Below are 15,586 nucleotides of genomic sequence, written 5' to 3'. Positions count from 1 at the left end.
CTTATTCTGACCAGTCCAACAAGGCAGAGGCATGTTCACTGCCTCTGAGAGCCGTTCTCTCTGCCCCAAATCCAGGGTCGCAGTGGGTCTGTGTCACCATTAATCAGTTTGTAACACGTTGCTCACAGACCCTATTTAAATGCTCCATATCCAGACCTCCTGAAAGAGTCAGAGCCATTTGGGCTGGTGAACTAGAAAGCCACCATTTTTAAAGAAATCGTATAGTTTTTACTGTTAAATGTGAGTCAGGAATCCTCTTAAAGGAGCCATGTCTCTGCTTTCTGCCAGTAAACAGAGCAAGAAGCTGTGTTAAACTCTGTTCTATTTTTGTGAGTAGAATTTCTTTTCAAGATTTCTCAGGTTTTTAAGTGGATTTAGTTGACCACGTTGGTGCCACTTTGTTGACAGAGGCTGCTAGTTGATTTTCCAACCACCCTGACTCAAAATAATCACAAAGAAACTATATTATTTAAAACACTGTTTGGACTATAGCTTAAGCCTGTTTCTGGCTAGGTCTTATATCTCGAATTAACCCATTTCTATTAATCTGTGTATTACCACCTGGCTGTGGCTTACTGGCAAGGTTCTGGTGCATCTATCTCTGGTGGCTACATGGCTTCTCACTAACTCTGCTTACTCTCTCTCTCTCTCTATATATATATCTTCTAGCCTGGCTATGTTCTGTTAAGCCATTGGCTGAAAACAGCTTCTTTATTCATTAATCAATAAAAGCAACACATATACAGAAGGACTTCTCACACCAGTGTGTTGACTACCAACTAAGAAAAATGCATTTACTTCCCCCCCTGTTTGCTAGCTATTTCTCAGATGAATAAAAATGTTGAAGCTGTGTAGCATTTGAGAAGAAGGATGATGGTTCGCCGACTCAGATGGCAGGTTTATATATATCTAAGGCTTATTTTAATTCTGTTTGTGCCACTATTTTTATTAAAAAATGAGTACAGATATTGAATTAATTGTCATCTATCAACCAAACTACTAATTCCTCAGTGTACCTCGTGCTTCTAAACGGCAAGGTGCTACACTGTCTCTCTCCTGTAGACTTCAGAAACTGCCTCAGTCTGACATCGGTGCTTCATGAACAAGGGGGTCTTTTAGTGATGTTAAAAAAGAATCATAGCAGTTTAAATCAGGAAGGGAGTTTAGACATCTTTTATTCCATGGCTCTCAATTGCAAAGTGGGCTTGAAATGCTACATAAAATTCTCTTTATATGTAGACCTGTTCTGGATCTCAGTGAATTCACTAGATTCTTGATGTGACTGACATAAATGGAGCATCTGAAGCTGCCTCTTACAGATGAGAAAGCTGCTGCTTTGGGAACCAAGGCCTTTCTCCAAACCCTGCAACACTGCATGAGGAATGATGGATATTATTAGGACATTCATTTCGCTTGACGTCCATAAAGTCAAAACAGACACAAGAAGCTTCCTTTACTGCCCACATAATTTATCAAGCTCTGTTTGCTATGTGGCTGAACTGGATGAGTTAGCTATTCTGGGAAGGTCTTAATTTTTTTTAAGATAAATATTAAAAAGGACATCTTTGCCTTTATTGAAAAGCATTAACATGTATTAATTAAAATCTCATTTATCAAGTTAGGTGCTATGAAAGAAGATAGGCTTGCATCTTTCATCGCACTGACCCTGTGCTGTGGCAATCAGTGCAAACTCAGGAAGAATGAGGGCATGCTCACTTTCTCTCTTCCACAAGTCAAGTGAATAGATATCTTGACAGAGCCCAGCTGCTGCTTCCACGGACTTAATGAGGTTCTTAAGGCACCCCACCGTGTCTCAATATTAGAGAAGCATATGGCACAGTTAATGTTTAAGTGTGGATTTATTTGACTTTTTATCATGTATTTTACACCTGTGATTTCACTTTCTTTAAGAAATCCTCTGTGTTTGTATACATATCTCTATGGCCGGGTCTGTATGTGTGAACATGACAATTGTGCTATTTTCCTATATGGATATATATTTCATATGTAAATAAAATGCATCTTTATTTTTAGTTGCTATCAATAACTTCTTGGAGAAGAAAATTGAAATAAACAAATACATTCTAACTTTAAAGCAATTTAAAGTATTTTTGGCCCTTTTGAAAAGTAATAAGGATATAGAAAATAAAACAAAATAACATAAAAAGGCCTAAAGGGCAGTATCTGTCAACCTGGATATTATAAAACAGCAACATAAGAGCCTAGAAACCAAGATAAGCATTCTTATAGAGATATGAGCCGATAAGAGATGCCATAAGTGTAATAAGGTAATCAGACACAGAAGAAACAAAAGCAAGACATAATAAGGAAAATTTCCCATTCTTGGTCAGGCAATTATTATCCAGAATCACATTTGATAATGAATCTCAAGCTATGTGTCTTCTTGTGCCTCTCCCCACCCCATTGTATGTGACTAATTACAGTGAAGTCACACATGAGAATTAAGCCGATCCCTGGGGCCACCTGAAAGAGTCCCACGTTAGTTGCATTATGGCTCTGGGTTTTGATGTGCAGCTATTAGTTTCCAAGCTTTGACTTTGAAGACACTGATCAAAACCCACCACCTTCTACCCAGCACAATAACCCTGTCAGGCCTGAAGACGCCTCGTCACCACCACCTGATGCTTACAAAGAAGTGGATTTCAACACCAGGAGGCTCAAATGGCAAGGAGCCAAGATGATTTACCAAATTTCCTTGTTTAGGCTCCTTGTGCTGAATAGAAGCCGCTTCTCTTGCATGGCTTTTTAATTGGGACACCTCTACTATAGGCACCACAGACTGGCAGGGCAGAAGACCAAAGACATAAAGCACCAGTGAAAAACTTTCAGAGCCAGTGTTACCATGTTTTATCACAAAAATGAGCAAAATGTTTTCTGGTTCCTATAGTACTTCCTTTTGAAGTATAAACAGCTATTTGGTTATAGTCAAGGGTATGATTTACATACCTTCTTTGCATCCAGTCAGTAGGATATATTAAGAATAAATACTAACATGTATCTTGTTTTAAAGTAATCACTTTCGTTCTCAAAAGCGGCAGATAGGAACAGTCCCTAGGAAAGCTTTTAGCTGTTTCTCCAAGGCCAACTGGCAAGGCTTCACAAGGGTGCCATTGAGAGAGAAAGATTGTCTTTGAAATCAGCTTGACAGGAATAAAACGTATCTAATTTGGCTTCCCTTATTCTGCAGAGTAAAAGGAAAAGATGTTTCAAATTTCTAGTTGGGCAAGTACCAGAAAAACGTCCGGCTTTGACTTCTGACTTACTGCTGTGTACATGGTGGAGTGTGGTGAAGGAAAACAAAAAACAAACAGAGAACAGGAGAACTTCACTGAAGTTTATTAGGAGGAGACTTGGAAATTAAAGACTTCAGTACTTCTATGTTTAATTTAATTTGTAAAGGCTTTACCTTCTTTTAAAAAAGCAAAGGTTTATTTTATTTTTAATTGTGTGTGTGTGTGTGTGTGTGTGTGTGTGTGAGTGAGGCTATAAAATGGCATAGGATCCATGGAGTTGGAATTACAGGCATTTGTGACCTGCCTGAAATGGATGCTGGGCTCTGAACTCTGGTGTTTTGCAAGAACAGTATGGGCTCTTCACCATGGAGACATTTCTCCAACCCATACATTGCTTTTTAAGTGGTTCTGCTGTTAAGTGGGAATATTTAATTCTGATGAGTAAGCCATCAAGTGCCACTTCTGAGTCACTGTGTCACAGTTAGGGCCACCAACAGGCACTGCAGTGGGCACCAGGCTGATTTGTGGAAAGAAGCTTGGACATAGTAAGGAGCCTTACTACTATTGAGGACCAGTTCCCTCAGAAAGTGCGTTTTCTTTCTGTAAAAGGATAATGTAAGTAGCCTCAATAAGGGGGCTTGAGCATAGTGTGTGATACACAATGAACAACTCTTAAAATTAGCTATGGAGCCCAGAGCAATGCTATGCCCCATTGCTCCCAGGTACTTGAAAGCTGAGGTGAGAAGATAGCTTGAGCTCAAAAATTCAAGGCTTGTGGGTTCTCCTCCGGGACCCATAACTGAACAAACTCTGGGTAGTTGGCTAGGTTTCCAGGAGTCATGGCTACTTCTTGTTGATCACGACTTATTCCAAATAGAGAGTCCCTGGTTGATGCCAAGGTATTCATACTATTACTACAGCCTTAGGATTTTCGTGCCATGGTGGTCATTATTGTGGCTCATGGGCACTGCGTAGAACTATTGGTTGCCCCTCTTTTTTATAAGCTTGCATGGGGTTCTTCTTGTACCAAATAACATTACAACCATTTGTCCTTATACCCACAGATAAGTGTAGTCCTCACCCCTCATCAAGGAAACTTTTCTTTCAGCAGATGGAGACCATCACAACTGATCAAAATGCAGAATTATGAAGCCCGTTCCCAAAGAATACATCTACAACACACAGTATCTGTGCCTAAGGCTTGGGGATTATTCCAGAAGAGGAGTAGAGAGATTGTAAGAGGCAGAGGAGCGGAGAGTTTGCTGTGTGATTTTGTCTCCTGGAAATGTCAGAAGCTACAACCCACAAAGTCTCACCAGCACAACTGTCTAAACACGAGCTGAACAAGGACATCAATAGACACATTCAAGTGGAGGGGCAAAAGCCCACAGAGCCTCAACCTTATACAAGGAGTCACAGGCAACTAATAAATGGTGTGTGTGTGTGTGTGTGTGGAGGGAGGAAGAAATATCCAATACCAAATGACACAAGTCTCATTATATAGGCTGACCTGGTTTTATTTAGGAAGGAAAAAAAACCCAAATGTGTGTGTATACATTTATATACAACAATTAATGAAAAAAGAGGCCACAAATATGAAAGAAAACAAGGAGGTATGTGGGAGAGTTTGGGGGGAGGAAAAATAATGCGATTATATTACAATCTCAAGAAATAGAAGAAATAATTAACAAAGAGAATGACCTGAATTATGTACACTATTCTCACGGTAGACTTAGATTTGTCAGAGTTAAAAAATTTTTAAAGAGGATAGTGTTTAAATATATGTGTTCACAAGTAAGTACAATGGCACCTAGTTTATTGATAGTGTGCAAGTCAATAGATTCTTTAGTAGAGCATTGGTTAATTCAGCAGTTTTGTACCAGTCTGTGCAGCTTTCTCACAGAACCACCTGAGCATGTCATAATGATTGGAGATTTCGCTACAGTTTGCTTTAATTACTCTAGTCACAGTCCAGCAGAGATCTGAAAATCCATCACTTTTTTATGAAGTAAACTTTTGTAGGATTATCTTTCTTTTGGAATTTCAGGTTTATTACTCTTAGTTCAGCAGAGTGAAGCATCAACTTCTTATCCAGAATACACATATAGGGTGTTGAGCAATTGAACCACATCTTAGAAGTCAAATTCATGGACATGTTAGGAAAGGACGCTTGTGACACAAGCCAAAAGTTTTAAAAAGTATTTGCAGCTATTATGTTAGTACTTAGACCTAGGAGGATGTTAGTACTTAGACCTAGGAGGATGTTAGTACTTAGACCTAGGAAGATGTTAGTACTTAGATCTAGGAAGATTTCTAAAAGAAATACATACATATTAATATCCCTTAAACCGGGGAGAAATGAAACTACCACTATTGCAAAGTAGAATAATTAAGTATGGTAAGATTAAACATGAACTATCAGGTTGGCATTTATGCCATTCTATAGGACGTTCACTAATGCCTCGGACGAACCAAAGAAAAGACAAACTCTCTTCAAAATCTGCCTCTGGTCATCTGACAAGTCATGGCATGGCCACAGGTAGCTGGACCTGGAAAGTCTTGGACGAAATGGACCATGTAAGGGGTCCTCTCATGTATTCCAAAGCAAAGGAGTACATCTTAAAGCATGGAAAACTAGGCCATGAAGAACTTTCCCACTCAGATGCCCAGTCCTCTTACATAACTGTCCTTCAGTCTAGAACAGTTCATTTTTCCTTTATCAGAAGTTTATCTGAGAACATGGCCTGCTCTTTTTTCTTTCCTGGACTTCTGTCAATGGTAGTCTGTGCTCATTTTCTGTGGATTTCTACTTTGTACTTTCAATTGTATATCACGAGGAGACTCTCTGTAAGGCCCATTTTCTTTTCTTCAAGATTATCTATATTTGCCATAAAATCTTCACAAAGCACTATTTGGAAAAATGTCTGGGAGTGCAACAATAATCAAATAAAGAAAACAAAAGGCTATTTGGAAATTTGAGTTGTAGATTATAGAAAAAGATCTATTTTAGAAGCACCAGAAGAATTAGCATGAAAACCCCAAGAAAAATCTGAAGACTGAAAGAGAAATTGAGACTCGAGATGTTTTGCTTTATTCTGGACTCTCATCTAAGAAGGGGAGAACCCGTGGAAGAAAAAAAAAACAACATAGTTGAGGAAATTCCGCTGTGAGATCTGGGATACTGCTCATTGAAGTTCAGGTAGCTGTAACAAAAAACATTATAAAAGGGCTACAGACAGGTAGTTATGGGGCTCTTTATAGGTCAAGGATGGTAATGAAAAATAACCACAGGCTAGACTGACAAATGACATGAACCAGAGTTTTGAAAGCATCCTTGGAACTGACTTGAATTCACCTGTCAATGAGAAGCAGAACTAAGCTGAATGGATACATGGCTGCACCCCGGACTTCCTGTTAGTGTCAGACAGATCTGTCGCCCCATCCCTCCAGGTCTGTGGTCGGCATGGCACAACAACAACAAAATATCAGTTGACTTCCCGGGTCCAAGGTGGCTAGGAAATTAGAATTGTAAAAAAAGAACAAGTGGGAAACATTGTATTTATTAGCAGCCTTTCCTCGCTGCTGATGTAGCCCACTGGTTTTCACTCATCAGATGATTATTTAGAACACATTTGAGAATGATGTAGCTGTATTACACACCATTTCATTAAAAACATCATCTTTTTACTTGATGAAAGCAATGCCACTGTTAAATTGTAGCTGTTAACATCTTTTAGTGCGAATTATGATAAAATGGACAGTATTCAGTTGCTGTCTGCTGAACCAAAAAGGAAAAAAAATATGTAATTCGAGGGAAAGAGGGAACACACAGTATTATTGTAAGATGAGAAACGAGGAGAGGTGGGGGGTCCTGGAAAAGGAAAGGCAAGGGAAGGAGAGGAGAAGAAGATTCGGGCTTTCCAGTGTACTTGAGTACTCTACGGGAATCCTTCCTTGCTCCAGCTTTGGGTCTGAAGTTGGGCTAGTTTTGCTCACTTTGCCCTCGTTAGTCTATGCTTTCTGCTTAGAGCAGTAGCTTTCACTGAGCAAAACTGATGTATAATGAATTTGATAGTTAATATATATATAATTAGATGAATTTAGACATATGTATGTACGAGGTAAAAAACCATCGCGACAATTAAAGTGATACCACATTGATTCTTTCCTTTTTTTCCCCTGATCTTTTGTAATCTCTTCTCTCCATTTTCCTGTGCTTTTGCTTATCCTATGGAACACGTGTTGGTCAGTTTTCACATTGATTTCTATAATTTCGAATAAGTCAAACTGTACCATGTATCATCCATTTTGCCTTCGTTCCCACATAATAATTACTTTTAGGATCATTATGCCACAGAATGCACGCTCAGATCCTTTTATCGGTGGTGCGAGATGTAAGCCAGAGGTGATGCTTTGCATCCAGATGTCCAATTGCTTTGGTAAAGGCTGTTGGGAGAGCAGTCCTTTACAACTGAGATATCTCAGCATGTTTGTCTTTCCCAGAGATATTATGGGCTCTAATAAAGTTTTTTCCTCTGCACTTTCATATGAATTTAAGAAAGGGTCTGACAGTTTCTATGAAAAAAAATCTGCTGGAATTTTTTCTTGAAGACTGAATAATTTACAGATATATTTAGAAAAACTTACTATCGTAACCATTTTCTTATTCATGAACACAGTAAGTATTTTTAGTTTATGTTAGGAAAGCTTTATTAGTTTTCTTTTTTCACAAATTTCATTATAAATAGCTCAAATGTGATGTGAATGTTACTATGAATAGGTTTATTTCCTCCATGAACTTAGTGGTCATCTAACTTTATTTTAATATATAGAAGTGCAATGATTTCAAGTATTCATCTTATATTTGGCATACTTTCAAAAGCCACTTCTTACACATACACACACACACAGACACACACACACACACACATATATTTCATGTCACCTGCAGATAGAGTAAATTTTATGATGTTCATCCTGGTCTGAATGACTTCAGAATGACTTTTCTTGTCTGATTATATTGGTCGTCATTTCCAGTAGAATTGAACCTAGGTGCCGAGAGTGGGCTTCCTTGTCTGGTTCTGCTCCTGATCTTAGGGAGAAGGCTTATATTCACTGAGAGTTAGCTTGGCTGTTCTCTACAGGCCAACAGTGTCAGCTGGCTTCTTTAAAATCAGAAATAGAAGCATATATGTCTTCTATAGCATGTGTGTTTATCGGCATCACTTTACTTCTTTCAAATTGCACACATTTAATTCCTACACACTTACTTAAAAACTAGTTTTATTTTCTTGAAAGGAAACTACTATCACTTGCTACAATTGTAAGACAGCTTTAGGATCTAATACAAAGAGAAAAAAATATTACTAAATTTTAGTGGCTACTTTAAATGTGGAGGCTTCTTGCAGGCACCTTATGAGGCATACTCAACAAGAAAACACAATGACACTTTTAAATATCTAAACATTTTTCTTTATGTAATCAATTCTTCAAATGAATAGAAAAGGGGATGCCCTGTTCATACTATTATGTTACACGTAACATTAAAAACCCATCTTTCATATGTCCGTTATTAGTTCCACACCTGAGACTCACTAGATCTTCGGTGGATTTGAAACTATTCGGTTATCACACATGCCAGAGGGCTCAGGTAGTTCTAGGCATTGATGGTAGGTCCCCATCGCTAAGATTCACTACGAAAGAACCAGAATACGTGGGTTGGGATAAGCATGTGTTTTTAAGTTGCCAAGGTCGTTCTGATGCTTAGGAAGAATAGTATGTCTCTGAGAGGGGATGTTTGTATGGAGGAAGGTGATGGCGGTGATGGTGAAGATTCAGCGTGGGCAGGCAGGCGTCATCCAGATTGTCCAACCTGGAAGTATCATGGACTAATTAAGATATCATGACTATTTTCTGGTTTTAGGGCTAGAATGTGAGCGCCGGTTAAAGCAGTTGGATGTTTTCACGTGGACCTGGCAGAGTGCGGACTCTTCCTTTCAATTACTGCACTCATGAATTTTTCCGCTTCAACCTGCCTTTGGTTTAGAAGCAATATGCTCTCTTCTTAACAATTAAAGCCTTTAAATGTTTATAGTTCAAGAATGCATTTTGACAGCATAAAGATTCATCTTCATGGCCTTCCCCAGTATTTCATAAGAGAAATATGAAGTATTTGTTGAGGGAGCTTTAACATAATTGCTACCCATAAATAGTTCCAGAGAAGAGATTCACGGTGACCTTGACGGCAAGTATTTCAAGCACGTTTTTGTCTACGATCCACGTGTGCACATGTAAATAAACAGGAAGCATGTGAGGCAGTGGATTTGGGATTGGTTCTCCTATTTATACACGTTATAAGCTGTCTCAGGAGTTGTTTAAATAACTTTCCTATGAGCAGCCGCCACAGTCTTCCAAGCTGTGTTGTGTCTCTTTGTTAGTCTTGTCTCTTTGTCACTCTGGTCTCTTGACTTCATCTAGAAAAGAGAAAGGACGAGAAGTAAAAAAAAAAAAATACAGATCTTCTAACTCACTTTGTGGAAACTAACTCGGAGCTTGGGGAAGAATGTCAAATCTTGTTTAAATTAGGGCAGTAAAGGGAAGATAGTGGGGGGGGGGATTACTTTATAATCCACTCTTTGAGGAACTGATGGGGTTAGGCTTTGCTGGTGAGAGGTTTCTTTTTCCATAATGGGCCCTTCAGCCCCATAGGGACAGTTTCTGATCTCTCCCATAGGCCACATCCCAGAAAGTCTCCACTCTCCGCCCCAGGCCCTCCCCTCGGCCTTCTCCCTTGGCTAGCCAACAGGGTGGGCGGGGTGGCCTCTCCAGCCTGGCCTTCCTGGGCTCAGGAGACTGGCAGAGCTCGGGACAACTACCCCAGCGTCTGGACTCCAAGGCTCACTGGCTGCCTGCGCGGTCAGGTTCTGGAGCTCCTGGACGCAGCGATTTCCTGCTCTGGGCTAGAAGAGTAAACTCGTCGGTGTGCGGAGCTGGACAGCAGGACCTAGGAGGGTTCGCAGTCTGCAGTCCCACGGGTATCTCTGGACAGCGCCCTTGCCGGTCGCTACTCCTCAGAGGAGCCTTCTCAGAATGGAGCATTTTCCTTCAGGCCGAAGGGACCGCAGCGGCGGCTGCAGACCCCACTTGGCCCCGGGGCTGCGGGCCGCTCCACCCGCCTCGCCCGCGCGGCCGGGGCCGTCGGGGATCCCGGTGTCCGCGGCTTTTCTGCGGCCACCTGGCCTGTTCCTGCGATCGGCCACCAGCGCGGGTCGCGGAGGATGCGCTCCCGGCCCGGGGCTGGATAGGGCGCTGGGGGCGGTGGGCTGCAGCTACCCGCGGACCCCCAAGTGCGCCCGCTGTCGCAATCACGGCGTGGTGTCGGCGCTCAAGGGCCACAAGCGCTTCTGCCGCTGGCGGGACTGCGCGTGTGCCAAGTGCACTTTGATCGCCGAGCGCCAGCGCGTCATGGCCGCGCAGGTGGCGCTGCGCAGGCAGCAGGCTCAGGAGGAGAGCGAGGCTCGTGGTCTGCACCGGTTCCTGTACCCGGGGCCGTCGGTGTCCGGGTCTCTGGCGTCGGGGGGCAGCGGCAGGAACGAGAGTTCCCAGGCCGTGCGCAGGCCTGAGGCTACGGCTGTGTTGGGAGAGGGTGCTTCAAGGCATCCCGGGAGCCGGGCGGTCCCCGCTTTCGAGGTTTTCCAGCAAGATTATGCCGAGGGAAAGCAGGGTGAGTCCTGTTGGGTTTGCTTTTCGTGCGAGAAAATGACGGTTTCTGGAAGGATGCTTTGAAATGAGCAGCAGTTTCCTAAAGGTGGGCAGAAAGTTGTTTAAAAGAAGCGATGAAGTTCAGGGATGTGGATCTACAATGTGGGCAGCTAGAAGGGGCATAGGTACGAAGCTTTCACAAAACCAAAGAGCTGTTTGTCCCCGTTGATAGGGAGAAAGTGAATGAAAAAGTGAAATGTGGGCGCAGTCTGCTCCGACTTTGTGTGGGCAGAACTTAAGCGGGTGTTGAGAGAGAACTTTAGCGAGTGTGCTCGCATTCTTTCCAGTGGTAGAAACCACTGTGAGTCTTCTGCTCTTGCACGGAAAACCGTTGACTGTGGTTATTGTGAAGGTCTTCGCTTTGGGGACAAAGTTTTGTCACCAGCTGAACTTAGAAAGAAACTGAAATTGCTAACCGTCATTTTAATTCTTAAGTGCAATTCCCAAAGGAGTGGGAAGTTTTAGGGACTGCAGTTTAGTTTCCATTGGAAATAAGTTTAAGCCTTCCAGATAGCAAAACCATTGGCAGGAATGTCAATTTACAGCCGGGGAGATCTCCGTAGTTGTAGTATTTCTGTGTACTTTCTGACAGCAAAGTTAAGGTCTGGATCTGTGCATAAAAGGACCCCGAGTTAACTTTTCTTTTAATGTTAATGTCATTATGTTGCCATGAATTTCACAACCCCCTACAAGGCCGATGAGCAGGGAACATTTCGCTTTAATCTTTAATCATTTTGTTAAAGTTCCAAACAGGTTGTATCACACGAAGTTACGAGATAACTTGGTGGTAAGTTATAAATGAGAAAGTTTCCTTGGTTGTTAAAATTGCAGATCTCAGCAAAACAGGGTGTACTTTCGAAAGAAGATCATCTCTGCCTCGAAACTCAGCGTCCACTTATATCAGTTTTGGACACATGGAGTAGTTTATTTCAGTAGGCCAATAGACTTTAAGTGTTTCTCATGAACAGTCAAGGGAGACGGAGGAGAAACACTAAGAGCAGCAAATGCTGGTGTTCCTTCAGCTAGGCTGGTAATGAGATTTGGCTGGTGGTATGGATTTATGTAAATCTTTGGTACCAAAGAGTTCATCTTACAGGCCTAATGATTTTATCAGATTATTCTGCCACGAATGATTCACCTAAAAAAAAAAGTCTGTATTTCAAAGGCTTCTTCATTGGCTTTCTAAATGGAGTACCCTCTTACACAACATGCACAAACTATAGTAAGACATTGTATTGAATGTATTCATTCACAAAACAAAGACCTACAGTGATTTAGAGGTGAATAGCCTTTCCCCATGTAAGAGAACCTTATGTTCAAAGGAAGGAATGGCTGTCAGTATCTACAACTACAACAACACATAAACTAATCTCCAGGAGTTTAGAGGACAGAGATGAAGGACATGATACCAAGCATTTAACAGAAGCCTTATTTTGTGAATAGTCACATACAGTCCGTACTTCCTGCTTTTCCCCACTTTGAGGCAGGCATTTCACATCATATCCCAGGATAGTTTGCAACTAAGTAGCCCAGGCTGCCCTCAAGTTCTTGGCCATCTTCTTGCCTCAGACTCCTGAGTACTGGGGTCACCGGAGGGAGCCCTCACCCACAGCTTGCAGCCAGTATTTCTTTACAGGTATTTGTCCCAAAGTTCAACCTAAAAGAAAAACATTATTTTTAGACAACATGGCAGAAATGTAATTTTGATACTTCATGTGTTTCAGGGTCAATACTCAATGAATTATATTTATAGCAAGTGATAAGAGAAGAATTGGAATTTATTTCCATATGACAAATGCCATTGGATAAGTTTTTATATTATTTAAAGTTGAAAATATCAGTGTACAAGCCTACAAAAGTCACAACTTTTCTTTCATCTAATATTTGGAGTACTGCCAGCATACTGACACTTACAGTGCTGAACTGGACGTGATTTACATTTTAAATGGACAATAGAATTTTATGAACAGTGTTTCGGACTTTCTTCAAGATGCAGGGAAACATCAAAGAATATTACAGATTGCCATTTCTTATGCTATCATTAAAAATGTTGTAGAGATGGAGATCTGGGGAGAAATACTCCTGAAAGTCTTGGACAGTTTTACTTTTTCAGAGTTAAAGTGTATAAATGACAAGAGGAGAGGAAAAGGCAGACAGCATTATTTTGGATGTGTGTGTTTACATTGTTATTACCTTCCGGGTATTAGCTTGCCAGTATAGAACTGACATGTTCTTGTTTTCTTGTCACGCTCAAAACGTTGTGATTGAAAATCAGAGTTTTTAATAAAATGTTTTTTAATTGCTCTTAATAATGCATTGGGGGTTGTAATAAGTACATGTCGAGTACATTGTTTCTACAAGGTCCATGCAGATTGAGGTCATCAAGTTTGTAGTTTTCTATTAGGAGCAATTGGCTTAAAAATCTGTTCTTAACAGTTTGTGTAGACTGAAATAGAAAATGTATCTTTTACCAAGAGTTATGAAAAAAATACCATGTTTTAGTATTATTATCTCTCCCATTAAATGAAGTCCTTACATCTCATGCAATTTGAGATTGATGCCCCAGGGACATCACAGCTTTAGTTTGAAATGGTTTACAGCCATTTCACCCTGAAGGCACCTGGTCTTGTCTGAACTGATGCCAGCAGTTTAGTTCTCCACATTACTCAGGCTACTTAAATAGAATTTGAATTGTCAGTGTTAAAATCATTTATTGAAATTTAGCATTAGGACTTATCCAAAGCTACCTGTTTATCCAAGATGGTGTCACATTGACACATTTGGGTAACAACAAACTCTCGTCTTTTGATCCCTAAATGTTAAGGGATTTTGGTACTTATTGAATATCCTTGAATAATCTTGAAATGCATGAGAAGCAGCTTTCTCTTCTGTTCCAGCACATGTTAGTTAGTTCTGAGTTATCTTTATAATGTGTCTCTCATGAAAATGTTTGTGGGTGAGTAAAATTGTTAATTATTATATTATATAAATTAAAAGTGAGTGAATTATTTCATCCTTCATTTTCTTTGAGCAGCAACTTTTTTATCTGTCTCATTTTTTCTTCTTCTTCTTCTGCAGAACCAAAAGAGAAGAACTGTGAGTCGTGCCAGAGTAGACATGAAGAACTGGTCTCCAACACCCATCACCATTCCCTGGGATCTTCTCCTAAGGGTAAGAGTACCCTGCAGAAAAGGGGCTTCCTGTCATCATCCATTTCAGAACACCCAAACAAACCCAATACAATCCTGTCTCCTTGCCCCACGGAGCAATCAGGAGGAGAAGAAAGTCCCAGGTCCTTCTCTTCCTCTGACCTGGAATCAGGGAATGAAAGCGAATGGGCCAGAGACCTCATTGCTACCAGAGCCAGCCTTTCCAAGGTGACCTCAAGACCACGCGACCCTCTCGGAATTCTTACCAGGATTTTTCCAGGTTACAGGCGTAGCCGCCTAGAAGGCATCCTACAGTTCTGCAAGGGAGATGTCGTCCAAGCTATCGAACAGATCTTAAATGGGAAAGAACATAAGCCAGACTGCAGGGACCCAGCACACGCAGACTTGGATAACACAGCCTTCCAGAGAGCTTCAGATTTTGCTCTCGCTGGCATTGACTTTGGGACTCTAAGTAATAAATCAGCTCTCTCTCCTCTTGAAGCCGCATCTGCTACTTATGGAGGAGATTCAAGTCTCTACAGTTTCAACCCTAGACTAGCTCTCAGCCCACTGCGCCTGGCATATTCTCCAGGAAGAGCGCTGTCTGGTTTTGTGTCGCCGTACCTAACGCCTGGACTGGTTCCAGCACTGCCTTTTCGGCCAGCTTTGGATTATGCCTTCCCAGGGATGATTAGGGAGCCTTCCCACCTTCAAGGCAAGCACTTAGTAACTGGTGGTAGACTGTATTTCAGGCCCAATCAGGAACATCTGTAACATATCAACTCTACCATTCCGTGGTGTTTCTGGAACCCTAACACTGTAACACCCCCTCCCCCACTATTAATGTTCTTCAATGAGTATATGAGTGTCTTACCAGCCTTTAAATGCTATTTTTAAGCAATGTGTAGACTTTAGACTTGAAGACTTCTTTAGCATTTATTAAATCAAAGAATCATTTGAACATTATATGTGCCTTGAATAAACATATTTCAGGAAATAATTTTATTTTAAACTAATGAATTTTTTCCATAAATTATCATTCCTATTATAAAGCCATATCTGCTTTTATTTTATTGTAGGGTTGGACTTATAGTTGCAAAGATTTGTAACAAGCAATTCATATGGCAGAAAATGAACCAAGAGGGGTCATTAAAAACTGAGTTTAGTTCTAACTGTGTGGTTATTATTCTAAAACAACTCCCTTTCCCTCTCCATGTTTTCCTCCTCCTTCCCCATCCCACCACAGGTGACCCCAAATTATTCCAAGTATTGAAAACTATTTTATTTTCATATAAAATAAAATGATCAGGAGTAAGGAAACCCAATAAATTTGAATATATTATTTTTGGAATGTCTGACTTTTCACTCTTTAGCTACTGCTTGTAAAAAGGAAAATGTTTTCAAACTATTCCATTTAAAGTT

The 15,586-nt window shown here is 40.8% G+C and overlaps 1 protein-coding gene across 1 annotated transcript; it reads left to right on the top strand.

Moving 5' to 3' along the window:
* The first annotated feature begins 10,343 nt into the window (after nucleotides 1-10,343).
* Dmrta1 (DMRT like family A1) lies at nucleotides 10,344-15,061 on the top strand. Its single transcript, XM_057785438.1, has 2 exons — nucleotides 10,344-10,977; nucleotides 14,094-15,061. The coding sequence occupies exons 1-2, from the start codon at nucleotides 10,344-10,346 to the stop codon at nucleotides 14,936-14,938; spliced, it is 1,479 nt and encodes a 492-aa protein (XP_057641421.1). The 3' UTR covers nucleotides 14,939-15,061.
* Nucleotides 15,062-15,586: the final 525 nt, after the last annotated feature.

This window comes from Chionomys nivalis, chromosome 11 (assembly GCF_950005125.1).
Source record: "Chionomys nivalis chromosome 11, mChiNiv1.1, whole genome shotgun sequence".
Classification (NCBI taxonomy): Eukaryota; Metazoa; Chordata; class Mammalia; order Rodentia; family Cricetidae; genus Chionomys; species Chionomys nivalis.
Note: the sequence above shows the minus strand (reverse complement) of the source record. Positions and strands in the feature narration are given on the sequence as shown.